We start from the raw sequence: 27973 nt of genomic DNA, 5'->3' as shown, positions 1-27973 counted from the left end.
GGCTTTATAGTTAACCTACAATCAAAGAGCATTCTGAACTCCACAAAGGATAGAATTGAACCAATCTTGGCACACAGAACTCCCATGACCAACAGAAAATACTGGAAGGGTTTGGTGGGCTTTGACCTTGAATTTTGGAGTTGCAGTTCACCTATATCCAGAGAGCACTGTGGACTCAAACAATGATAGATCTGGACCAAACTTGACACGAATACTCAATAAGCCCAAATGTGAAGACTGGTGGAGTTTGGGGAAAATAGATCGTGACATTTGGAAGTTGTAGTTGCTGGGATTTATAGTTCACCGACAATCAAAGAACATTCTGAACCCCACCAACAATAGAATTAGGCCAGACTTCACACACAGAACCCCATGACCAACAGAAAATACTGTGTTTTCTGATGGTCTTTTGCGACCCCTCTGACACCCCCCTCGTGACTCCCCAGGGGTCCTGACTCCCAGGTTGAGAAACACTGCTCCAAACCCTATTTAAAATCTACTTAGCTCTTCTAGGTGATGAAGGATGATAGATCTATCTACTTCCCACCAGAATGATGGTGCAACAAGGAGTTGTAATAAGACCCCATAGAGATCATTGTTTCTGCTAGATGGATATTCACTTGCTGGATGAAAACAGCCAGGTGTATCAACCTTCAGCACCTTGCTTTCCAGCCACACAGAACTCAAGTACCCAGATTTCAAGGTGAGTTTCAGGGCTTGGGTTGAAAGATGGACAATATCCACAGTATTGTCTGATGCACCTTCTTCACTTTGGGTTGCTGTAAGCTTTTTGGTCTGAATGGCCATGTTCCAGAAGCATTCTCTCCTGACATTTGGCCTGCGTCTATGGCTGACATCCTTTGTTTCTATCTAAAGATTTCAAAATAAATTTACCCAGGAATTACAGCTCTGTTCCCAGCACACTGGGATGGTCATTTAACATGTCTTTCTGTATAGAGATGTTCCTTGTTGTTCTGAAATCAATTTGGAGTACAGTTTTTAGTGCACCGGCTTTCGCTCTGTCAAAGTCCCTACCTGCTGAGGTCAGGCACATGGCCAACACTGCTTTGCTTCCAGCATCTGCTAAAGACATTTCTATTCAAGCAAGCATCCCTTGATTAAATTATCAGCTAAGGGCTTCATAATGTGATTGTTTTTTGTAGTTTGTATGGGCTTATTTTCCCCTTCTCATTTGGTGATCTTATTTCTTCTTATACAGCTCATGATTTTCCCTTAAATGACAAGCAGTTGATAAATTAACACAAATAAAGAAATCTGTGTATATATCAGCTCCAATCAAGCATTAAGTATTTTTCCAGCCGCAGTTAGCCTATTTTCTTCATTAAAAACAATGGCTTGGGCTTAGACTAATTCTAGTTGAATGTCCCTTATCAGAAATGCTTGGAAAAAGTCGAGTTATGAATATTTTTGGATTTTGGAATAGCTATATCTGAATATACATGAAAACTTGGAAGTGGAATCAAATCTAAACATTGAATCTAATTATGTTTTATTTACATCTTATATATGGAGGCAACTAGTCAAATGTGGGCTAGGCAAAACGATGGTTAGGTGGATCTGTAACTGGTTAAGTGAACGAACCCAAAGAGTGATTCTCCCCAATGCTTCCTCTTCATCCTGGAAAGAAGTGACAAGTGGAGTGCCATAAGCAGGGTTCTGTCCTGGTGTCAGTCCTGTTCAACCTCTTTATTAATGACTTAGAGTAAGGGTTAGAAGGCAGGATCATCAAGTTTGCAGACGGCACCAAATTGGGAAGGATAGCCAATACTCCAGAAGAGAGGAGCAGAATTCAAAACAATCTGAACAGATTATAGAGATGATTGGCCAAAACTAACAAAATGAAGTTCGACAGGGACAAATGCAAGATACTCTACTTAGGCAGAAAAAATGAAATGCAAAGATACAGAATGGGGACGCTTGACTCGATAGCAGTACGTGTGAAAAAGATCTTGGATTCCTTGTGGGGAACAAGTTAAACATGAGCCAACAATGTCATGCGGCAGCTAAAAAAGCAAATGGGATTTTGGCCTGCATAAATAGGAGTATAATATTTAGATCCAGGGAAGTCATGGATCTAAATATTAGCTCCCTCTATTCTGCCTTGGCCGCACCACACTGTGTCTGGGCACCGCAACTGAAGCGAGACATTGACAAGCTGGAATGTGTCCAGAGGAAGGCGACTAAAGTGATCAAGGACCTGGAGAACAAGCCCTGTGAGGAGTGGCTTAAAGAGATGGGCATGTTTAGCCTGAAGAAGAGAAGGCTGAGAGGAGACAGGATGAGGGCCATGTATAAATATGTGAGGGAAAGTCATAGGAAGGAGGAAGCAGGCTTGTTTTCTGCTGCCCTGGAGACTAGGACGCGGAACAATGGCTTCAAACTACAGGAAAGGAGATTCCACCAGAATAACTGTGAGAGCTGTTCAGAAGTGGAACTCTCTGCCCTGAAGTGTGGTGAAGGCTTTTAAATAGAGGCTGGCTGGCCATCTGTCGAGGGAGGTTTGAATGCAATTTTCCTACTTCTTATCAGAGGGTTGGACTGGATGGTCCATGAGGTCTCTTCCAACTCTAGCATTCTATGATTCTAATTTTATGCAGCATTTGAAATACTTTTGTGCATGAAATAAAGTTGGTATACATTGGTATACAAAGGTGTCATTATTTCAACTATCTATGTGGACAATTTTGGAGTATTTTGTATTTTGGAAATCTGTATGAAGGATGCTCAATCTGTACTAAAGGTCTTCAAAGGAATTTTACTCATGGGCATGCTGTTTCCATTGGCAGAGAATGAAAGGAAATGTTTACCAATACCCCTTCCTCCTACAGGCCATACTCCTCTGTTTGAGAAGGTTGTTGCACCTGGAAGAAAGAAAAATGGTGCAAATAATCTCTTCTGTTTCCTCTTCCAGTGAAAGCCTTCAATGGATTAGAGACCCTCTGACAGAAGGAACTCTTCCATTCATTCAGCAGGACTTAAGAGTCCATCTCTATGCTTTGTATTAATTACTTTTCTCCCTAAGGCAGTGTTTCTCAACCTTCCTAATGCCGCGACCCCTTAATACAGTTCCTCATGTTGTGGTGACCCCCAACCATAAAATTATTTTCATTGCTACTTCACAACTGCAATTTTGCTGCTGGTATGAATTGTAATGTAAATATCTGATATGCAGCAGCAGGATGTACTGTCATTCACTGGACCAAATCTGGCACAAATACCCATTAGTACCAGATTTGATTACTAGGGTTGGGGGTGGGATTGATTTTGTCATCTGGGAGTTGTAGTTGTTGGGATTTATAGTTAACCCACAATCAAAGAGCATCCTGAACCCCACCAACGATGGAATTGAACCAAACTTGGCACACAAAACTCCCATGACTAACAGAAAATACTGGAAGGGTTTGGTGGGCACTGACCCTGGGTTTTGGAGTTGTAGTTCACCTACATCCAGAGAACACTGTGGACTCAAACAAGTATGGATCTGAACCAAATGTGGCACAAATATTCAATATGCCCAAATGTAAACACTGGTGGAGTTTGGGGGAATAGACCTTGACATTTGGGAGTTGTAGTTGCTGGGATTTATAGTTCACCTACAATCAAAGAGTATTTTGAACTCCACCAACGATGGAATTGAACCAAACTTGGCACACAAAACTCCCATGACTAACAGAAAATACTGTTTTCTGATGGTCTTTGGCAAACCCTCTGACCCCCCCCCCCTTGTGACGCCCCCAGTAGTCCCGACCCCCAGGTTGAGAAACGCTGCCCTAAGGGCTCAGGATGAAATTTGCATCCAGATAGATTGAAAAGTCCCAGATTTTGTTCTTGTTCTTACCAATTTTATCTTGGGTCAAATAAACCAACTTGAGGAACACATAGAAAATGTCTCTGATTGTACCGGAAGCTGACAGAAAATATTCTGGGATAAACAAATTTAGTATGAATCTCCAAAATAAAATAGGAACAAAATCTGAGGCTTTCTGGTCTTTATAATCGGTCTGGATATGCCTGAAGTAGTATTATCCAAGGCTAACTGGATAAATTTGGCTGCTTGGGGCAAAGCTGTAAATGACATTTCCTCCTCATTCACTTTAAAGGCATAATACTCCAAACCAATCTAGGTTTTGTTTTTTTCTACAAGGCAGAAAATCCCACAAGCACCTCTTGCTCATCTCTGGCAGTAAAACAATGACAGTTTCCTGCTCTTTTGTGACATCCTCAGTCTGCTGCTTCCATCTCTCTGCCCATAGAGAGAGGCAGCCCTGCTATTACCTTCATATCATATATTATTGCTTGGAATGCAAATTTAGTGCATTCAGGCTAGCTTGAATTTTAAAAAATCTCTGTGCAGAGTCCTAGATCCATTCTAGGTTCCCCTGAGAAATAAGGACAGATGAATTTGCAATGAGCAGTTGAAGGGTCATTAGATGCTGAGAGATGGAGAGCAGGCGTTACCATCAAGAGATGCAGAGCATCCAGTCTTTCATGAGTGAGTATAGTGCAGGGCTGTGCTTTAACAGGAATCTCAGTCTGTTTGACTAATGAATATATGTGTGTGTTCCTTGTTTCAGGATGGTTCCTCCCCCGCCCATCAACAAACCCCACGTCTGCCTATCCACCACACTCATCATGAGTAGCATGGTGCTGATGGACGCCTATTTGGTGGAACAAAATCAAGGCTCCAGGAAATTGGGCATTTGCATCATGGTCTCGGTTGGAGACATCTGCTTCCTGATTATACTGAGGTATGTGGCAGTTTGGGTTGGGGCCGAGGTGCGGACAGCCAAGCGAGGCTATGCCATGATCCTTTGGTTCCTGTACGTCTTTGTCCTGGAGATCAAAGTCTACTTCATCTATCAGAACTATAAGGCGGACCGTAAAAGTTTGGACCTCATGGCCCGCAAGGCATTGACTCTTCTGCTGTCCATCTGCATCCCAGCCCTCTATGTGCTGCTGGTGGCGACAGAGCACATGGAGTATGTCAGGACGTTCAAGAAGAAGGAGGACCTTCGTAACCGTCTCTTCTGGGTCATTGTCGACATGCTGGATGTGCTGGATATCCAAGCCAACCTCTGGGAGCCCCAGAAGAAAGGGCTTCCCATTTGGGCTGAAGGCCTGATGTTCTTCTACTGCTACATCTTGCTCTTGGTCCTCCCATGTGTCTCACTTTGCGAAATAAGCATGCAAGGGATCAGCATCGTGCCACACCGCATGATGCTCTACCCAATGTTGAGCATGCTCACCATCAACATCACCACCATCTTCATTCGAGGGAGTAACATGGTGTTCTTCAAGGACATCCGTGTCTCTGGTATCTTCATGGGGAAGAATGTGTTGGCCATTGCTCTCAAGATCTGCATGTTTGTGCAGTACAGGAAGCACTTGCACCACACGCCGGCAGGATCTGGCACTGCAGACCCACAACCACATAACACCACTTCCCAGCAGCAGCCTGTCATGCATCTCTTGAAACCCCAGAACCAGACTCCCTGCCCAGAGGGACTGGGCCAGGAGAACACATGACACATTGTGTTTCCACACACTGGGCAATGAGTAATACCTTCTGTCTGTGATCCTTAGGATCAGATGCAGAGAAGGACTAAGGAGTCTCTACTGAGCCCCATGGAGTCAGTGCTGCTCCTTCCAGAAAGTTTGTGAGTGACCCTCTTCCCTTCCTCCCGTTGCACAGATATGCTGCTGGAATTTGGAATTTCCTTGGGCTGAGATAAGGACAGTGGTGGAGTGAGACAAGACAAACCGCAATGTTGGTGCCAAGGTGCGAATGAGCAGACCATAAAGTCCAGACAGGTGGATCCATGAAGTGGAGCAGCTCCAGGATCAAAATCAGCTCAGTGGATAACAGTGAGGAATAAGGTGACTAACAAAACTGAGTCAGCTGTTGAATCAACTCTAAGTTGTTTTGAGCTTCATGAGTTGTTTGAGTCAACTAGTAGCTAATTCTGCTACTGCAATAGATCTGGAAATAAGAGGAAAGCATCTATTCTACACCTGTTGGATACATATGGTTTTACAATTTTGGTGACCTTTCTTTCTGGGATGGTTGGAGAAAGTTGTGTCTGCTGCTTGCCCCATTAAATTCCTGGGGACTGTCTGGGATGAGGGCATAGGGCTTGCATCCGTTTCAGACCCACCTTGAGTTCCAGTGTGGAAACATGCTGGTTCATGATCTCCCGTTCCAGTTTTGCCCCTCCCTCCCCCATCACTTTTCTTCTCTTTTCAATAAAGTGAAGGCCAAGCCTTAACATTTTTTTCTCGTGTCTTTCTGCAGTGATCTTTTGGGCTCTCACCTTTTTTTCTTTTTCAGTTGTGATATTTGATCTAATGTTGACCTGGAGTGTGAGGCGGATGCAAGTTTCGGCTGCATTAAACAAAAATAATGGAGGGGCTGAAAACAGCTTTCATTTGTCACCACAGGGATCGTGTTACTGCTCAGTTCCAAACCCTTTCCTGTAAGAACAAAGTCTACCTAATATATAGTTTAAAATTAATCTTTGGAAATTCTGTGTGCATCCATTTGGGGCACTGGGGATGCAAACCTATTCTGACCAAATTAAGGAGCAGGTGCAGCCATTCTTTCTGCACAGTATGCTCAACCTGAGAGGGTTCTTGTAATTTGGTAGCCTGGTCTCAGAGAATAGAAAGAGAAAATTGGCAAGGTGATCCTCTTTTCCCACCGCAGGAAGCTTCAAATTGCTGAACTTTGTATACAGATGTAGGTAAAGAAGAAAATATGAGGCTCCAGCATCTGTTTCTCTCTCTTCCTGTTCATTATTTTTATTTAGCTTTAATTCTGAATCTGTAGCCAGATCCTGCACATTTTATGCCATCTTACTTAGACCACATCTACACTATAGACTTAATAGTTTGATACAACCTCAATTGCCACGGCTCAATGTTATAGAATCCTGGGATATGTAATTTATGTGGTGTAATGTAAAATAAACCATGTGTACTTCACGTTTGATCAGCCCACACACTGCCTTGTCAGAGAAAGGAAATATACCACTTAGATCAGTGTTTCTCAACCTTGCTAATGCCGCGACTCCTTAATGCAGTTCTTCATGTTGTGGTGTGCCCCAACCATAAAATTATTTTCATTGTTACTTCCTAACTGTAATTTTGCTACTGTTATGAATTGTAATGTAAATATCTGATATGCAGGATGTATTTTTATTCGCTGGACCAAATTTGGCACAAAAACCCAATATACCCAAATTAGAATACTGGTGGAGTTGGGAGGATTGATTTTGTCATTTGAGATTTGTAGTTGCTGGGATTTATAGTTCACCCCCAACCAAAGCGCATTCTGAACTCCACCAGCGATGGAATTGAACCAAACTTGGCACACAGAACTCCCACGACCAACAGAAAATACTGGGTTTGGTGGGCATATACTTGAGTCTTGGAGTTGTAGTTCATCTATATCCAGAGAGCACTGTGGACTCAAACAGTGACGGATCTGGACCAAACTTGGCATGAATACTCAATATGCCCAAATATGAACACTAGTGGAGTTTGGGGAAAATAGACCTTGGCAATTGGAAGTTGCAGTTGCTGGGATTTATAGTTCACCTACAATCAAAGAGCATTCTGAGCTCCAGCAATGATAGAATTGGGCCAAACTTCCCACAGAGAACCCCAATGACCAACAGAAAATACTGTGTTTTCTAATGCTTTTTGGCGACCCCTCTGACACCCCCTCATGACCCCCCCAGGAGTCCTGACCCCCAGGTTGAGAAACACTGACGTAGATGATCAACAAAGAACAAGTAGTTTACTCTTCGTAATTCAGAACAACATATTTACAATCATTTGGGCGGTACATCGACTTACATAATGTCCTTTTATGAGAGATTTAAAATGGTCGTTTTTTGTCCAAAGTGGAGAATCTTCCTCCTGCAGCTCATGAAGCAAGAGCACACTCCAAACTTGTCTCTCTCTGATTCTCTCTGCAAGCACCTGTATAGCTCGAGCTTGAAAAATTTAACAGTAAGCAAAAGTCCCAGGCTCAGCCAGCTCCCTGGGCATAGCACGACCAATCAGCTTTATGTATCTTATTTTACAGTTGACACACACACACACACACTAACTGATTTGTTACGTGATCCAACAGTTTAGTGATGCATAAGCACACTTTGCCAATTCTACCTTGTTATGGGGTTATGTTCTACTTTAATGGTCCTGGTAACACCCTGTGAAATTCTGGAGTTTCTAGAGACTTAAGCCCACAGGATAAGTAAAATGTTTGAGATTATTGGTTCCCTTAAGCTTCTCCACGCCCTGTTTTGAAATTAGACGAAAGATTTTCCTACCCCATTATACCTAATCCTTTTCTCCACTTTCTTTAAGATTTATCCATTTGATTTGCCGTCACAAAGGAGACAGGTGGAGATGAAATAATAATCCCCTGACGTATACAGCATATTTAATTTACTATGTAAGCACAGATATCTCTCAATTAAAAAGCAAAATCTATTTGTGTTACTTTTGAAAAGAGATCAATTACCATTCCTTCCTCCTTGGTCCCAAAACGGTAATGACGAAAGAAAGGAAACAATACTGCCGATCTCGACTCCGTCCTCCATGATGATGTCATCATTTTATTTACAAACAGTCAAGGGGGGATTCCCTTTGCATGTTAAATTGGGCATTTTTACCCACACTTTAGAACTGGTGAAATACCTGGAACCCATAGTTAAAGCTTGCATCATGTGATGGGCTCCGTAGGTTGCCGATTCTTAAATGTGTTGAAATGCTGGTTTTATTGCGTGTGATGAAGTCCTAGATTGATTATGTCAAAGAGCTCTCTGGCTGAGAATCCTAAGTACTTTTCCCAAAACTGCAAATTCGAGGATTCTGTAGAATGTTGCCATGGGAGTTAAAGAGGAATAATAGTGTTATAAGTGTGTAATGTCTTAGTCCAAAAGAGTTTGCTTTCAAGTAAGCAAGAATAAACAATGAAACTCAGTAGTATAACTCATGGAGCGGGTGTTACTTCCCCTTCCAAATAGGAATTTTGTCTACCCTGTGAATTTTTTCTTCATCACAAAATTTCTAATTTTTCAGTAGCTTAACATTTCAAATTAGCATGTAGAAGTGGTGTTTAGGCACCCAAAGAAAAGGGGGGGGGGGGGGAGGCAGAGGTATCAAGGGGATAAAAACACAACAATATCGCTTTCTGCAATGTGAGAAATTTGTGAACCCAAGCAAAAGGTCACAGGAGAAGGGCTGAATTCTTATTTTAGGAAGTAATGTCCATATTTTGCCCCTATTATAACTGAATCCCAGTGCAACCAAGGCTATACAAGAAATACAATCAAGGCTTCGTATACACTACTATGCACCTGCTTGCCTCTCTGTAGTTTTATTGTAAAAGGTAAAGGTAAAGATTTCCCTTTGACAGTAAGTCTAAATGTGTCTGACTCTTGGTGGAGGGGGTGCTCATCTCTATTTCTAAGCTGAAGAGCCGGCGTTGTCCATAGACACCTACAAGGTCATGTGGCCGGCATGACTGCATGGAGCACCATTACCTTCCCGCCGAAGCGGTACCTACTGATCTACTCACATTTGCATGTTTTCGAACTGCGATGTTGGCAGAAGCTGGGGCTAACAGCAGGAGCTCACCCTATTCCCAGGATTCAAACAGCCAATCTTTCATTCAGCAGCTTAGCGGTTTAACCCACTGTGCCACCGAGGGCTTCATATATACTATTGTGTACCTGGTTGCCTCTCTGTCATTTTACTGTAGGTATATTATGCCATGGCAACATTAATGGAAGTGAGAAGAAAGAATGTTAAAAGGTTATTTTTCCCCCAAACATCATTTCTGCTCAAACATACTTGTCTTAGGCTGAGTCTACATGGGCGAAATAAAGCAAATACTTTGCAAATGCTATGGCAAATCCACTTGCTATGCACCTGATATCTACAGCACAAAGAAACCTTCCAACTGCTAATCCAAAATGAGGGGAAATTGAATTGACTCCAAAGTGATTCTGTTATTTTTGAGGTGTGGACAGCAGGATTTGTCTGGATCTGGCCCAAACCAATGTCTGCACATCTAATAGACCCACCTTTGTAACACAGAGCCTTAATGGCAACGTCGCTTTTGTTGATCACATTGCTGAATGCCCTTTTGTGACCCATCAGAAGGAAAACTGTCTGCACGGCTCTGACGGGGAGCTGCTTTTGACCAGCAAAACCATGATGGCAGTGGTCTGAATATGCTATTGGCTCAGCCAGTCATCTGGACACCAAATGGGCTCTGGGAATGCTCTTGTACAGCATCAGGGCTGCACTTATTTTGGTAAGCGTAGATGTAGTTCTCTGAAACTTAAAGCTCCTTGATTCTCCCATCCCAACGGGTTACCCTACATTTGTGGTACTGGCCAATTAGGGCTTTTGTGTAAATAGAGACCAACAGAACAGTTTTTCTTATTCCGTTTATAACACAAAGCAAGCAGCGTGCCAGAGAAGCGGTTGCCACAAATGTCATGGTAACTGCCCCTTTCGACCCTAGCAAGTGATCTTTTCCTTCCCACCGACTAAAGTGGATGACCTAGTGAAAGACTGGCTCAGGCAAGCGTTGAAAGCTGTGCAAATTGTTTTGAAATAATCTTTGGCTTTAAAGATGGGGAAATCTCTTGTTTTAGCTTTCCTTATTAGAGCCATCAGGATTTTCAGGTTAAAAAACCAAAAGAAAAGAGTACATATAGGTTGTATGAGTCTCGAAATCTCAAGAAAGACTGGAGCATATACAAGTTAAGCATCCAGGACCAGAAGTGTTTGGATTTGGGATTTTTGGAATGTGTATATATGCATAATGAGATATCTTGGAGCCATGCCTAAACACAAAATTCATTTATATTTTATAGACACATTCCACATATAGTCTGAAGGCAATTGTATACACAATATTTCTAACAATTTCTGCTTGAAAAAAATGTGTACATTTAACCAACAGAAATAATAATAATAATAATAATAATAATAATAATATAACAACATTTTATTTATATTCCACTCTATCTCCCCGATGAGACTTAGAGCGGATTACAACATACACAGAGAGGCAAACATTCAATGCATTTAATACAGTAGAATAACAATGACACACAAACACACAGAACAAAGGTAAAGGCTTCCTCTTTCATTTCTGGCTTCTGGAGACAGTGCTCACTCTGGTCATGTGAAGGTGCTCTTTTTCCATTTCCAAGCCGAGGAGCCTGTTTTCCATAGACACCTCTCTGGTTGCATTGCTGGCATGGTTGCATGGGCACCTTTATTACTCTCCTGCTAAAGCAGTACCTATTGATCTACTCACATTTGTATGTTTCAAACTGCCAGGTTGGCAGAAGCTAGGGCTAACAGTGGGAGCTCAGCCCGACCCATGGCTTCGAACTGCGGCAAAGGTGTCACTTTCTCAGTCACCAAAGTAGACAATTTTGGATTTTGGAGTGTTTCAGATTTTCAGATGAGAGATGCTCAATCTGATTCTGACATTTCAATAAAATCATCTTAAACCATGAGAAACCAAAAGAATATACATGAAATCGACTGACAAGACACTGCCTGCCCCATACTCCTTTATGATGAGGTTCCTTGTCCAGGCTCTTCGTTTACCCTTGGGGCATGAAGTTGGTGGTCCCATTTGGCATTTTGAGTGTCATGGATAGACTTATAAAATGGTTGCCATGGTCCCAAAATGCTCATTTCTTAGAAAGCAAAATGATCTCACTAAATGTGCTGCGTCAAGTCCCTAAATCAGGATAAAAGTGAGATTAAAATAAAATAAAACAAGCTTGCCCAGGGACATGAATTCAAAGGGATATTGGGATCTGAGCTAAACAAACCACATTTTTCTGTTCTATCACCCATTGCCCGGATAACCTGGAATGTAGCTACACTATGGAATTGATGCACTTTGACACCACTTTAACTGTTTTGGGTCAATGCTATGGCATCTTGGGGTTGTAATTTTCCAAGGTATTAAGCTTTCTCTACCAAAGAGTACTGGTGTCTCACCAGACTACAAATCCCAGGCATTCGCAGCATTAAGCCATGGCTTAATGTATAGATGCACCCCTAGAAACTACAGTATAGATGCATCCCTAGAAACTAGTTCCACACTGAGGCCCAGAGACATATTTTTCAGCTAAAAAACCGAACACATAATAAGCCAAAACAGGCATAAGCCAGGAAAAAAACATAACCCTCCCTTGACATCCTCTCTAAACTTCCAAGGTGCCCACCCACCGCACACCTGGGATTTCCATGATGTGTCTTCCCCAAGTTCACTTTCCTTGTTCTGAATTCATTCTCAATAGAGCTTTGGTCTATAGGTATTCAGCATTTCCATTTTAATGTATTGTTTCTGGGATTCTCGTGGAAGTCAGAGTTCTTGAAAACAAAGACAGAAATGGAACAGAGCTTGGAAAGGCTACCATGTTAAGGACTCCAATTGTCAAAACTCTTTTGAAGCTCTCCCCCTTCCCCCTTGAAACCATTTAGTCTTCCATCAGCAATGCAAAAGTGGCATTACAGCTTTCAAGAGAGCCTTTTGTTAAACAGCCTTTCAGAACCTGTTTTGCAGCCCAATCCAATGTGTTCTGATTCAAAAGAAACTCCTACTGAGGTCAAGGGGAGCATCTGCCTACGTAAGTACATGTAGGATTGCTGTCAAAAGAATATAAAGAATCGGATGAGGAGTCCACGTTTCTAGACAGCAACAGAGGAAAATGCCAAAACCTAGAATACAGTAGATGTCTTTTGTTCTTTTTAGACAAATGCTTTTTCTCAACTTAGTTGGAACTCTCAGTTTGTTCTGAAAGCCCTCGATGGAAGAATGTAACTGCTAACAATGCTGACTCTTCAATATAAATAGAAAGCAAGATTCAGGTTGCCAAATCTCATGATCTACATCTGGAGTCATAACAGAAGCGCTACTCCCAGCCAGTGATCCAGAACAAAGGAGAATGGCATTTACTCTAAGACACTGTTTTGAAGTGTGGACAACTGGATCCAGTTGGATCTGGCCTGATCCAGTGTCCACTCATCCAGTTACTGGAACACAGAGGTTCACTGGTGATATCACCTGCCACGAATGTCATGCTAAGTGTCCCTCTCAACTTTGGTAAGTGAACTACAGGGGATTTCAGGTTAAAAACCAAAAAGAAAGAGCAGGGCATAAAAGCTAAACTTGGCTTATCAGAAGATCATGGGCAATACTTGAGCATATACAAGTTGGGTATTCCTATATACAAAAGGTTTTGAATTTTGGAATACCTGTATTTATGGACATAATGAGATCCAAAGGGGGGGAAAACAAAGAAAAATGTCTGAGGCAATTTATTCCACTGTAGAACAGCTCTTACAATAAAGAAGCTCTTCCTAAGAGCTAGAATTTCTTTTCTTATAGTTTAAATCATTGGTTTCTGTTCTAGTCTCTGGAGCAGGAGAAAACAAACTCATTTCATCTTCTGCATGTCATCTCTTTAAGGTGACCTATTTATGCTATTCTAATGCACACTTTTTTGGCTATATGGGCCTGGCAAAATTGAAGTGCGCATTAGATTCACGTAATACTCCTTGGGAGCTGGCAAACCGGCCAGCAAAAGGCAGGCTGTCAAAGCAGCCGGCAAATGACAAACCAGCAAAGCAGCCAGCAAACGGGTGAGCCAGTGAAGTGGCCGGCATAGAGGCAAAGCGGCAGCTGGCAAAGAGGCGAGCTGGCCAAGCACCCAGTGAAGAGGTGAGCCAGCAAAGGCAACTGGTGAAGAGCAACCTAAATGGCCGGTGAAGGTGTGGGCCGTCGAAGGGTGAGCCAGCGAAGCAACTGGTAAAAGGTGAAGTAGTAAAGTGGCAAGTGGCCCCAGAAGCCAATGAGGAAGAGGCAAAGACAGCTACAAATGCAGCAAGGAGAGGCCTCCCTGGCTCCTGGAGGCTGCGGTGAATGGCCGGTGAAGTTCCTCATCAGCCGCAGGCCCCGAAGTGGAGGAGGAGGAGGAGGCGGCAAGCACAGCCTCCTTCACCCTGGCTCACCAGGGTCTCCATCTCAGAAGAGTCAACCTTGGCTCCACCGCCACAGAGCTTCTTTTCTTTTTTCTCTCTCCCACCCACCCTTCCTTCTCTCTGCCTTTTCTTTATTGTACCTGCATTCTATTATTTTTCCCTCTTTTTCTCTGCCTTTTCTTTCAAGTCTCTTTTCTCCCCTTCTTTCTTGTTCCTTCTTTCCATTCTCTTTCCACTGCGCATTACATTTGCCAGCAAATCCTTTTTTGTTGTTGGTTTTTTTTTGTTTGTTTCAGGGTTTTGAAAACTGAGGTGCGCATTATATTCAATGGTGTACTAGATTTAAAATATGGTATTTTAAAGTATTGCTATCGCATTACCCTCCAGTAAAGGATTGCTGCCTTGGCAAGGCACTGGAGTTTGAGCACCTCAATGATGCCATGAACGAAACCATAACCAACCAAGGGCAAGATGGATAGATGGTTTCCTTGAAGTGACTTGCTTGACTCTGAAGGAGCTGGGGATGGTGACGGCCGACAGGGAGCTCTGGCATGGGCTGGTCCATAAGGTCACGAAGAGTCGGAAATGACTGAATGAATAAACAACAACATCATATTACCTCTCAGTCTCTACCAAGCTAAACATACCCAGCTCCCTAAATTATTCCTCATACGACTTGGTTGCCAAAATTTCGAACATCTTAGAGCGCATCTACACCATAGAATTAATGCAGTTCAGCACCAGTTCAATTCCCAAGGATCAATGCTATGGAAATATGGGAGGTGTGATTTTACAATGCCTTCTCCACCAAAGAGTGCAGGTGCCTCACCAAATTACAAATCCCAGAATTTCATAACATTGAGAAGTAGCAATTAAAGTGATATCAAACTGCATTAATTTTACAGTGTAGAGCCAGCTATAGTCGTCCTTCTATTAATAACTAGTATACTCTTGCCTATGGAAAATCAGTGCCCTTCCCCAAAAGGTTTCAGCTCTTATTGTGCTGCAAGACTCTTCCCACCCACCCGTAACCTTTACACTCATCACTGTGGCAATAGTATTTCTTGGATAAGAAATTGAAACAGGCACCTTGCTGGGGGATAACTCTACTTGTCTAAATTATTTGAGGGTTTATATCATGAAATATAAATCTGTAATACTGAAGATTTTAATTAAATTATATATTTGCAGGAAGGGTGAAGAAAGAAGATTAAGAATGGTAAAAGAAGAAAAGTCAACAGATATGCAATTAAATGGGGTTTTTTTTACATCATTTCATACATTCCTCATCCTAGATAAGTCCTGAGGTATGATCACCATAAATTGAAACCAATTTGATGGAACAGAACAATGGCAAGACCAACACTGGGTGCATCTACATTGTAGATACACACTACTTTAACTGCCATGGCTCAAAATGGTGCCAAGCTACATTTATTCGGGTCTTTTTGCATATACTCTGCCACATGATCTGTGGATTATCAATCTGATGTGTGTTCATATCTACCCTCATCTAGATCACTTTTCTATTATAATCATTAATAACAATCCCACCAGGTGCCATTCAGATGGTTTGGACTACAAATTCCACTATATCTACCCTCGTGTGGCCATACTGGCTGGGATTATGGTGTTTGTAGTCCAATGCTTTTGGAGACTGGCAGATATGGGAAGTCTTGATTTATAAAATGTCACAAATGTCAAGGTGGATGGCATTTTCTGAAGCATAAAAGTACAGCTCCCTCCCCTGAGGTGCTTACAATATAAACTCTCAAACAAAAGAAGGTCACCAAAAACGAGAAAGAGGAATGGAGCTAAAGTGAACATTTGAAATATGCTACATTCGAATAGACATTTGAAATGTGCTACATACGAATAGATAGGCAGCCCTCAATCTGATGGTTTATCAACAACAGTAACTTCTGCTACTGAAAATAAATCTATAGCTACAGAATAACGCTGTGGTGTTGTTGGCCTCTCCAGAAACCTACTAGAACAAGCATGATGTAGTGATCCGAGTGTTGTACTAGTGATACGGAATTTAGAATATAATCATATGAGTGAATTGCCTGGTAAGCAGTATGCTAACCAAAATTAATATCCAAAGTTCGAAATTAAAATCTCACCAGGAAGCAAAGACAAAGGACAGAGGTATTTTATTGCATTCTTGGCCAAGAATTGATGCCTGTGGGCTCCTGCCCAAAGTACAAGCATAAAAGAACATGTTCTGTGCAAAATAGTTTTATACAACCAAGTTACCATTGTCCCAGTTTGAATTATCCCTCTCCTGTTGGCCAGAAAAGAGGCTGGCTAGGATCTACACCCAGAGTTGTCTAGAGTGGAGGCTACCGAGCCGCCCCCATGGGAGGGCACAGCCTAGAAATATAGAGCAAAGATATGCTGATGGCTCTTAGTCTGGTTTTGTATTAATCAAAGGTAGGGGTTTAGAAAACAACAAAAGAGGGACATTCTAGGTCCCTGTTTCTGAAGCAAACAAACTGGTTTAACCAGGCAAACAAAAGGAGGGTCAATGTATGGTTGAAGGCTTTCATGACCAGAATCACTGGGTTGTTGTAGGTTTTTTGGGCTGCATGGGCATGTTCTAGAAGCATTCTTATTTTGCACCTCCATTAAAGGTGACAGAGGCCTTCCAGTTTTCAATCTAACCACCCGTTCCTAAGCAATGCAGCTATGCTGGCTATAGATCAGTGGTTCCCAACCTGTGGTCTGTGGATCACCAGTGGTCTGCAAGAACTAAAATATGGTCCGCAGCCTCACTGTTACTACACCATTGCAACAAGAGTGACTGGTCTCGCGAAACCCTTTTATAGTGCCGAGGCAACGGGGAAGTCGGGTGGATAGAGGCTGACTACCCACAAAAGGGGTGTCTTCGTTTTTAGGCCTGTTCCTGGGCTTATTTGAGGTGCTGATTCAGAAAATTGCATTAGATAGACCACATCTGCTTTAGATTATTAAATATGGTTTTCTGTGGATGAGCAGATTGTGACTATTGGATGGTATATGTTCTGTATCGGAAACTAGAGCTGATGTGGTCTATCCAATGCAATTTTCTGAATCAGCACCCCAAATAACCAAACCGAATCTAAAGTTGACCAAAAACTGGTTCATAACCCTTTTGCTACTAATGTTGGAGTGGTCCTTGGTCAAGGTGTCCCTGGTCAAAAAAAAAAAAGATCACTGCTATAGATAATGGGAATTATAACATTGGCCAGCGCACATTTTGGTGTATCAAATGTTAATCCTGTATCTGGGTATATTTGACCTGTTGATTTGAAAAAGGGAACCAGTTTTCCCCTATCAACTCTAGTCTTTGAGATACAGAACCTATAGCATCTACCAATTGCCATCTGTTTACGCATAGAAAACCATGATAACCATATCTAAGAAACTAGAGCTGATGTGGTCTATCCAATGCAATTTTCTGAATCAGTGCCCTAAATAACCCCAGGAACAGGTCTAAAACCCATATCTGCAGTGCACCTGTTGGAAGGAGATTGTGCTGGATGATATTCTAGCAGGAAACACCAGAACTTGGGAAAGTGACCTCTTTGGACCACAGCTTCCAGGATTCTCCCAGCCAACAGGAACACTGAAAAAGTAATGTGGTTGGAGGATATAGTTGCTCTTAAATCTAATGTTTGAAACTCTGGAGACACAGTTATATCATGCCCCCCATATGACAGCTTCCAGGAGAGGAGACCTAACACCTCTTCTTGTATGTTGGTGTCCTTTCTCTGTCTTGTGGGATGGATGTCTGTCCATCGATCTATCCCGGGGCTCTGTGTAATTCAGCCTGAGCTAAACAGTTCACTGGTCTGGTAAAAGCAGAAACTTGAGTCAACATTCACGTAAATTAACTTCCCTCTGCAGTTATATTTACATTTGCGAGCAAACATTTTCATAACTGAAATTTATTAAGAGTACAATAAAAATCTCAGCTTAACTGTGGTTTTCAAAACCTTCAAAGAATGCATCAGTTATCATTGGTGACAAGGACTTTATCATACCTTTTTTTCTTGCCTCCCTTCACTTCATCGCTGAATGGCTCCTAAATTTTATTTTGCTATGTTTTTCTTCTTCTTGCTGGGCCCATTGATGCCTTAATAGCACAACAAATGCATGCCTATTTCACACTGTGGCTCCTTTGGAAAAAATGCCAAGTTGGTCTTTTCTAGAAAAATAATTTGTATTCACATACATATTTTAACGACATGAAATGACATTGCGGGCATACAAAAAGAAAAATAATGCACACAAGAAAATATAACAAATCTCACAATTTACATAAAATTACATAGATATACATGCTCTACAGTTAATATACTACCACTAAAACAACAACAAAAGGGCTATATGTCACTTCTAACTTGTCAGATTGCAATTATAGATATTATACTAACTCTTTTGCTTGTACAAGGTATCAAAAAAGAAATGTTTATAATATCAATACATTTTCTACTTTAAGTATTACTTTTACATATAGGCAGAGCTGCTGATGTACCAGTTGCGCCTATACCTTGAGAAGTCAGACTTGGTCACAGTAGTCCATGCTCTGATTACATCCTGAATAGACTACTGCAACATGCTCTACTTGGGGCAGCCTTTGAAGACTGTTTGGAAGCTACAAATGGTCCAATGGGTGGCAGCCAGATTGCTCACTGGACAACCCCCTGTTACGTCAGCTCCACTGGCTGCCAGTCTGCTACTGATCACAATTCAAAGTGCTGGCTTTAGCCTATAAAGCCCTAAACTGTTCTGGCCCAGTGCAATAAAGATGGAGGACAAACGACAAGATCTGGCCCAAGGCAAGGCCGTGAGAGATGAGAGACATGCACACCCTCACACACAAGGCCAGACAGTGGAAAGCTACCACTGTATAATGTATTTTCATTTCTGCCAGCAATTAATTATTTCATAGACCACCTCCTTCAATATGCTTTTAAAGCCTCACAAACTCTCTAGGTGAAATAAAACGAGAATATGATGTTTATTTTGTTCTTGAACAGTAAATAAGCATAGTGGTTTCAATAAATTGTCAGGCTTTAAAAGCAATGTTCCACATACAGGACTTATTTTGAACCTTTTGAATCTTCCTTCTGCACCAGCACTCTAATCACTATAGAGGCCTACTATATTTCTTCCCCTTCTCCCCGAAAGCTTTAACTACTGTCCTCAAAGAGGTATTTTTCATATAATAGTTTCCAAAACTCTTCCTTCCTTCCCCTTCAGAACTCCTAACTCTTCTTCAAAAATCAAACTCCTAACTGAACTAAACTATGGCTGTCTTTCTTCCTTCTCTTTCCCTCTGGCTCCGTCCATCTTCAGTTGCTAAACAATTCCCTCCAATTTCATCAGCCAATCAGACTGCACCTCTGGCTATGAGGCTCCTTGATCGCTTCACGCTCTCTGCTCTCCTTAGCTTTCCCAAGCCAGGCCTGTTTATTGCCTGTACACCAACCCTTCAAGGTAGGCCAATGTGTTACACCCAGTTTATCTGTCCAAACATATCTCCCTATATGACCCACCTCGGAGTTTAAGATCATCTGGGGAGGCCCTGCTCTCAGTCCTGCCTCCCTCACAGGCACGATTAGCGGAGATGAGAGACAGGGCCTTCTCAGTGGTGGCCCCTTGACTGTGGAACCCACTCCCCAGCAATGTTAGGTCAACCCCCTCCCTCCTGACCTTCCGCAAGAGAGTGAAAATGTGGTTTTGTGACCAGGCCTTTAGAGAACTTGTGCAATAGATAGACTTGGAACAATGTGCAATGACCATTGGAATGGCCCAGATTACCCTCGTGGATTACATTTTTAACTATGAATGTATTGTTTTTAAATGTTTTAATTGTTTTAAATATATATTTAAATTCTATTTTAATCTTTATTTAAGTGTACATTATATTTTAATGCATCAAATCATTGCCTGTATGTAAAGCCGCCTTGAGTCCCCTCTGGGGTGAGAAAAGCGGGGTAGAAATGTTATAAATAAACAAACAAATAAATAAATGCTTTTTTTAACCAACACCTCTAAGGAAACAAAGTGTGCATCTGCACTGAATAATTAATGCCGTTCAGCATAATTTTAATTGCCATGGCTCAATACTAGGACGGTTGTAGTTTTACAAGATCTTCATCCTTTTTGGCCAAAGAGTACTGGTGCTTCACCAAATTGGAACTTTCCATGCATTTGCTTCTCATCAACCAAAGCACACATTTTGAAACATTTAGTTCAGTAGGATGGAATTGTGCAGTCTTCAAGTTGTTGTACTGCATCTCCCAGCATTCTTCTTCTTCTTCTGCTTCAAATGTCGAAAACAGAAGAACTGCCTGCCTCAGAGGAGTGTTCTTGCTCCATCAGTGTTCAACATTTACACAAATGATTAGCCACTGCCAGAAGGGACAGAGACTTTCATCTACGCTGACGATTGTGCCATCACTGCTCAAGTAGGGTGCTTTGAAATGGTTGAAACGAGCTCTCTAAAGCTCTTACTGCCTATTAGAGGGAAAACCAGCTGATTCCTAATCTATCTAAAATGCAAATGTGTGCCTTTCGCCTTAAGAACCGACAAGCATGTTGAGCTCTCAGGTTTACCTGGGAAGAAATCCCACTGGAGCATTGCAGCACACCAACATACCTGAGAGTTACTCTGGACTGTGCTCTGACTGGACTGTGCTCTGCTTGAATATAAAGCAAAAAGTGGGTGTCAGAAATAATATCATACGAAAGCTGTCTGGCACAACCTGGGGATCACAACCAGACACAGTGAAGACATCTGCCCTTGCGCTTTTCTACTCTGCTGCTGAATAGACATGCCCAGTGTGGAATACATCTCACTACATTAAAACAGTGAACATGGCTCTTAATGAGACATGCTGCATTATCACAGGATGTCTATGTCCTATATTGCTGGAGAAATTATACTGTTTAGCCGGTATTGCACCACCTGACATCCATCAGGAAGTAGCAGCCTATATTGAAAGGACCAAGGCACTGACATCTCCAGCCCATCCTCTGTTCGGCTATCAGCCAGTACGCCAATGCCTTAAATCAAGAAATAGCTTCCTAAGATCCACAGAGACATTTGCAGGAACATCTCAGCAAGCAAGAATCCAAAAGTGGCAGGCTAAACCCCAGAACCTTGATCAGTGGCTGAGACTGGATGAGAAATTCCCTCCTGGGCAGACAGAAGGCTGGGCAACTTGGAAGGCACTGAACAGAGTGCGTTCTGGCACCACGAGATGCAGAGCTAAATGGGACTACGAAGTGAAGTCCATGACATGCAAGTGTGGAGAAGAGCAAACCACAGATCACCTACTACAATGCTGCCTAAGCCCGGCCACATGCACAATGGAGGACTTTCTCACAGCGACACCAGAGTCACTCCAAGTGGCCAGCTTCTGGTCAAAGAACATTTAGCATAATGCCAAGTTTTTAACTTTGTTTGTGTCTTTTTAAATATGTTATAACTGTACCCTCAATTAGCTTCTGACACAATAAATAAATAAAATCTCCTAGCAGAACCAATGGTGATGAATGCTGGGAATTACAGTTGATGTGTGTTGAGGCAAACATTTTCCACCCATTTTAACTGATATAGTCATTATCCAAAGCTGAATTTGGGATCTAAATTGCACACTTCTTTTGGCAAAAAAAAAAGAAAAAAAAAAGGTTATTTTCATTTTAATTTCTTCTTTAAAAAAACCCGGGGGTTTGCAATATATTAAGAGGTTGTATTTCTAATATAGGGTGATGGCTTATGTTAGTTGAAATACAAATTATGTTGTGAGGTTTATTGTCATTGTCGTAGTTACGCTTCAAGTAAACCCTGATTTATTGTGACCCAATCATATGGTTGTCTTAACAAGAGTTATTCAGATGTATTGCTTTATCTAAGACCAAAGGAAAGTGATTTCCTCAAGGTCGCCCAGTGGGTTTCCAACTCTGAACTGGGATTATGAGCCTTAATCTCTTAGTCTAGCATTCAAACAATACTGGCTTTCTGCCTTTCATTACATCAAAAAGCCGGGATTTGGCAGAATCCCTATTTTATTAAATTTTAATTGATAAATTAATCAATCCCTTATTTAAATGACAAGTTATTATCTGTTAGTGGGCTGATAGCATTGATGCCTCTGTTCTGTGGAGGCACATCTGCACTCCAAACACATCTGTGCATTTTGGACTGAAACTGGCTTCTGAACAAATATCCCAGAATCCTACAGCCGTCATGGCCATTGGCAGAGACCATGTGTAATAAAACTACCTTTTAGTCGGCTAGGCCGAAGCCTGCATAGCAGTGTTTGGCCTCCTGGTTGTTGAGCAAAGAAGGAGGAGGAGTCAGGCTGACTCCTGATTGGGTGTAACAATCAGGGGTGGAGTCAGCTGAATGGAGGGAAAGGAGCTGTCTTATCTGACAGGAGGGAGAAGAGTCTGAGTTTTAGACAGAGAAGGATGTAGATTTTTAGAGCAGGGAACTGACAGAAAGGGAAGAGCTTGTAGCTAGTCTCTAGGTGTAAGGTATATGGTGAAGACATTAGGCTAGAGCTTTACTAGAGAGGCTAGTAAAGGAGAGCTGTGTCTTATTGAGCCTAAGAGAGGTTTCAAAGATACCTTATAGCCAGTTGAGGGAGGCAGACAGGGGTCTGTGCTCCAAGTAAAACTGTGTCTAATAATAGAACAGTGGTTTAAAGAGACTCAAGCTGAGAAAGCTATTCTGTCAGGAGAACTGTTTGTGTTCAAGCAACCAAGTTACTGCAACTGCATCAAGATTTTGTACTACTCATTCCAACGAGTTGTTGTTATTCTCAAGTGAAAATAAACACTTTATTAGTTTACTTTTAACTGGTGTTCGCCTCAATCCATTCGTTTCCCTCAAGAATCATTCCCTCAACACATCTTTTACTCTCCAGTCAGCCATAGAAGTCTAAAAGCTCAAACATCCTTTTACTTTAAAATACATTCACACCCTTTTTGGTTCCTCAGGCCGGCAATTCTGAGGTGGTGGCAGCTATATTTTTACCAAGTGCTTCGGTCACTTAGGCTCAGCCTTTTGTTCCACGCTATATCTAAGGGCGGAGGTGTGATCTGTGGTGTCCACCCTGCCTCGATATTCTTTTAATCTCTTTATACCATGCTATTTAGGGGATTCCAATAATTTTACTACAAAAAGTGAATTTTCCAAGCATGCCATAGGTGGAAAATTTAGTGGTTAAATGTTAGTTCAGGCATGGGAAAACTTTGGCCCTCCAGGTGTTTTGGACTAATTCTTAACTTCCAGTAGGCTGTTAGGAATTGTGGGAGTTGAAGTCCAAAACACTTGGAGAGCCGAAGTTTTCCCATGCCCACATTAGTTCTTGAACACCACAGTCTTAATTAGGGTACATTCCACACTAGAATTAACACTGTTTTGACACTACTTTAAGTGCTATGGTTCAATGCTCTGGAATTCTGGGATTTGTAGTTTGGTGAAGCACCAGCACTATTTTGCAAAGAAGACTGAAGACCTTGTAAAACTACAACTCCCATGTGTAGATGCAGCCTTAATTATTCCTTCACAAGGTCCAAACCATTTCCCCCTGTTACATCATGGGTCTTAAAACTGGTTGCCTTTCTCCCTTCCCAGATAGTTCAACTTGCGTAGCAGACATGACCTACAGACTTATGACAATTGCTTCCTTTAACTTGTTGGAAATAGTAATCTTCTTCAAGCCCCCACTAGTAATTTGTTTGCATATGATTCTGTTTAGCTTACTGTATTGTATATGTATGTTTTGGTGTGCAGCTTTCCCTTTACTCTATTTTTTTCTTGAGGTTGTGAGAAAAAATAATCAGATCTGAGACTGCTCAGAGCTCAGACTCCGTTTTAGAGAACAGACTCCATTAGATTCTCAGAATGTAAAAATGTTGCTGTTGATTGTATATGCATGTTTTGGTATGCAGCTTTCCCTTTATGTTTTCTTGAGGTTCCGAGAGGGGCTGTAGACCACATGATCAAATTTGAGACTGCTCAGAGCTCAGACTCCATTTTAGAGGACAGACTCCATTAGACTCTCAGAATGTAAAGATGTTGCTGTTGGTTGTATATGTATGTTTTGGTAAGCAGATTTCCCTTTACTCTATTTTTTTCTTGAGTTTGTGAGAAAAAATGATCAAATCTGGGACTGCTCAGAGCTCAGACTCCATTTTAGAGGACAAACTCCATTAGACTCTCAGAATGTAAAGATGTTGCTGTTGATTGTTAGAATTATGCCCAGTGTGATCTGCACAGAGAAACAACTTCAAACCTACCTGTAACTGGATTAACAAGTTATGTACCTGTGTGCTAAATACATGAAGGTTGTGAGTAAACCAGATATGTTATAAAGTCTACTTTATTTTTCTCTCGTGAGAGCATGATATAGAAACAAGATATTTTATGGGGGAGTAGATGTATTTTTGGGCAACTGAAAAGAACACTTCTGAAGAACTGCTATATTTTGTGCATGACATAATCTGTGTTCCTAACAGACCAGAGACAACTAGGTTATCAGTCTAACAACTGAAAAACCAAATTGACTTGCATATATACACTGAAGAGAAGATTTTACTCAAATGAATTTTTGGCTCTTCTCTGGAAGATCATACATTTACAAAAGGTTATGATTTTTAAATGGTTGGGAATGCCATTTCCTCCAAAAGATTATGGAGATCCTGTTTTTCCAAAATAATTTCATGTAACCATCACTCTAAACTGCAATGAGTAGTAGTAGTCATCCTCTTCCTCTTCTTTATTTATACCCCACTTTCTCCCTGACACAGGGCTTGGGCTCAAAGCAATGTAAAAATTAAAATCAGTGCCATATAATTAAAACATACTAAAAAATAAAAAATAAAATATAATTAAATTATCAAAATGGACAATTATCAAAATGTCCAAGGTAGCAGCATGTCCCAAGGAAAGGAAATTGGCCCCTGGATCATTAAAAAAATTACATCTACTGTAGAAGTTATTATTTTGAGCATGGGGAACAGAATGAATGCATCATGCCTCTAGGACACATCCATGTCAATAAAGCTGCACGAACGTTAAAACCTCCTGCTGACCGTTTCAGATTACAGCTGCTGAGAAATTGTTTAACATGTTGTCAATCTATCTTAGACAATTACGTTTTTTCCCTTTAAGTGTATCTGTAACCAAAAGGAGAAACACCCACCAGGCTTTTAAATCAGCAGAAGCCAGGTGACTGTACTCTGAATGAATACAGAAGGAAGAGTAGCTCTCAGCAGTGTGCAACGGTGGAAATGGGTGGGTGGGTTTCAGAGCGGGATGATTAGGAAGCATGCTTTTGTTCCGAGCCAGAACTGGTTGTGATTCAAGGCCTCTCCAAAACTTAATTTAGTACTGAAATCAGGCATACGTCTCATGAGTAGCATTGATGCCGCATGGGATCTATAGCCAATAGAGCCTTCCAGTGATTAAGTAGATGGGAATCCAGCATTCCCTCCCAACAAATGGAAGAGTTGTTCCCCTCAAGCATTAGCTTCACTTTCTCATGGATGACAAAGGCTGGCCGAAGAAGGCCCCTATGTTGGGGTGCACTCCAATCTTGAAGGAGGCCCATGGAAGATGGTTTCCCAGGCATTATATAATGCAAAAGTGAACAAAGGAAACCAAGACATGGAATTTGATATTTTCCCTATCCTAACTGTGAGAACTATCCAAGCAGGATGACAAGTTGGCTCCATTCTCAGCTGCATGGCTTATCTCGTCTTGGGTGTACCTACACTGTGGAACTCATGCAACTTGACAACACTTTAGGTGCTATGGCTCAATGCTATGGAACCATAAAAGTTATAGTTTTACAAGATCTTTAGCCTTCTCTGCCAAAGAATGCTGGTGCCTCATCAGATTACAACTTCCAGGTTTCCATAGTATTGAGCCGTGGCAGTTAAAGTAATGTCATGTTGGAGCATGTAAGAAATCAATTAGTGTGTGTGTGTCAACTGTAAAATAAGATGCACAAAGCTGATTGATTGGGCTACGTCTGGGATGCTAGCTGAGTCTGGGACTTTGGGATACTATTACATTTTTCAGAGAGTGCCTTGGACTGCAAGAAGATCCAACCAGTCCATACTTCAGGAAATAAAGCCCGACTGCTCATTGGAGGGAAGGGTATTAGAGACAAAGTTGAAGTACTTTGGCCACATCATGAGGAGACAGGAAAGCTTAGAGAAGACAATGATGCTGGGGAAAATGGAAGGAAAAGGAAGAGGGGCTGACCAAGGGCTGACCAAGATGGATGGATGGCATCCTTGAAGTGACTGGCTTAACTCTGAAGGAACTGGGGGAGGTGACGGCCGACAGGGAGCTCTGGCGTGGGCTGGTCCATGAGATCACGAAGAGTCAGAAATGATCGAATGAATGAACAACAACAACAAACATTTTTCAGGCTATGCAGGTGCTGCAGGAATGTGCTCTTGCTTCATAAGCTGCTGGAGGAAGATTTTCCACATGGACAAAGAAAGACCATTTTAAATCTATCTAAAAGAACATTATGTGAGTTAATGTGACTGATCACATGATTTTCATTTAGTCACAAAATTGGACTAATTTTCCAGTGTAGGCACACCCTTAAACTTTTAAGCTAAATTGGAAATATCAAGACCTACAAAATACAAATCAGCACTTTTTGTGCCACTGGACGAGTGTTAACGTGTGGCTGTGATGCTACCAAGAACTCTTATGCCCACCTGCTTGGTGGCATCTCAGTTTTGGTTTTCAAAACTCTGGGAGGGGAAAAGAAACCCATATGAACCAGGCCAGATCAAAGGCTGTTCCAGTATTCTGTTCACACGGTGGGCAGCCGGCTGTCTAGGGAAGCCAGACAAAAAGACATGAATGACTGAGTTCAGCACATCCTGTTCCCTAATAACATACACACAGGGGCATGAATACTGCTTGACTTTGGAGGTGACACATTTGACTTAACAGTGACGGTTCTCATCCTCCAACCATTTATGGAGTCATCTTTTGATCCTATCCAGGTTGGAAGTCATTGCTGCTTTTTGAGGCAGTGAATTCTAATTATTAAAGGCCTGGTTCACAATCCAGAGTCATGTTTGCAACCTATAAATCTATACTCACAGTTAATCTATACCCACATTTATGGATTTGATTAAAATGTTTTCTCTAGACCCTTCAGTTCAACTTGTGGTCAACTACATACAGGAGGACCTAGGGATGACATTTCTTAAGGAATTTCTGGGTCCTTCGGTGCAATCTGGTGGAAATTAACCATTGACTTGAACTGGAGAACTTAGATAATCATAGTAAGATGTTCTCTCAGGATTTTTTTTTAATTCATGGTTTTTCACTTTTGCAGGGGTCTTCACCCCTAACGTTATAGCTGTGGTTCTCAATCTTCCTAATCTCGCAACCCCTTAATACAGTTCCTCACATTGTGGTGACCCCCAACCATAAAATTATTTTTGTTGTTACTTCATAACTGTAATTTTGCTACTGTTCTGAATTATCATGTAAATATCTGATATGCAGGATGTATTTTCATTCACTGGACATAAATATGTCCAAATATGGATACTAGTGGGTTTAGGGGGGATTGATTTTGTCATTTGGGAGTTGTAGTTGCTGGGATATATAGCTCACCTACAATCCAAGAGCATTCTGAACTCCACCAGCAATGGAATTGAACCAAATTTGGCACACAGAACTCCCACAATCAACAGAAAATACTGGAAGGGTGTGGTGGGCATTAACATTGAGTTTTGGAGTTGTAGTTCACCTACATCCAGAGAACATTGTAGACTCAAACAATTATGGATCTGGACCAAACTTGGCACAAATACTCAATATGCCCTAATGTGAACACTGGTGGAGTTTGGAGAAAATAGACCTTGACAT

General features: G+C 41.6%; 1 protein-coding gene across 1 annotated transcript in view; it reads left to right on the top strand.

Annotated features, from left to right (window-relative positions):
- LOC132761516 (transmembrane protein 121-like) overlaps positions 1-7002 on the top strand; it is a 33956-nt gene extending 26954 nt beyond the window's left edge. The window contains exon 2 of the mRNA XM_060754455.2: positions 4596-7002. Within this exon, the coding sequence (XP_060610438.1) occupies positions 4597-5547 (951 nt within the window). The 5' untranslated portion in view covers position 4596 and the 3' untranslated portion in view covers positions 5548-7002. The remainder of the gene's footprint in view (positions 1-4595) is intronic.
- Positions 7003-27973: the final 20971 nt, after the last annotated feature.

Source organism: Anolis sagrei, chromosome 1 (genome assembly GCF_037176765.1).
Source record: "Anolis sagrei isolate rAnoSag1 chromosome 1, rAnoSag1.mat, whole genome shotgun sequence".
Taxonomy (NCBI): Eukaryota; Metazoa; Chordata; class Lepidosauria; order Squamata; family Dactyloidae; genus Anolis; species Anolis sagrei.
This window is presented reverse-complemented; position numbering and strand designations above follow the sequence as displayed.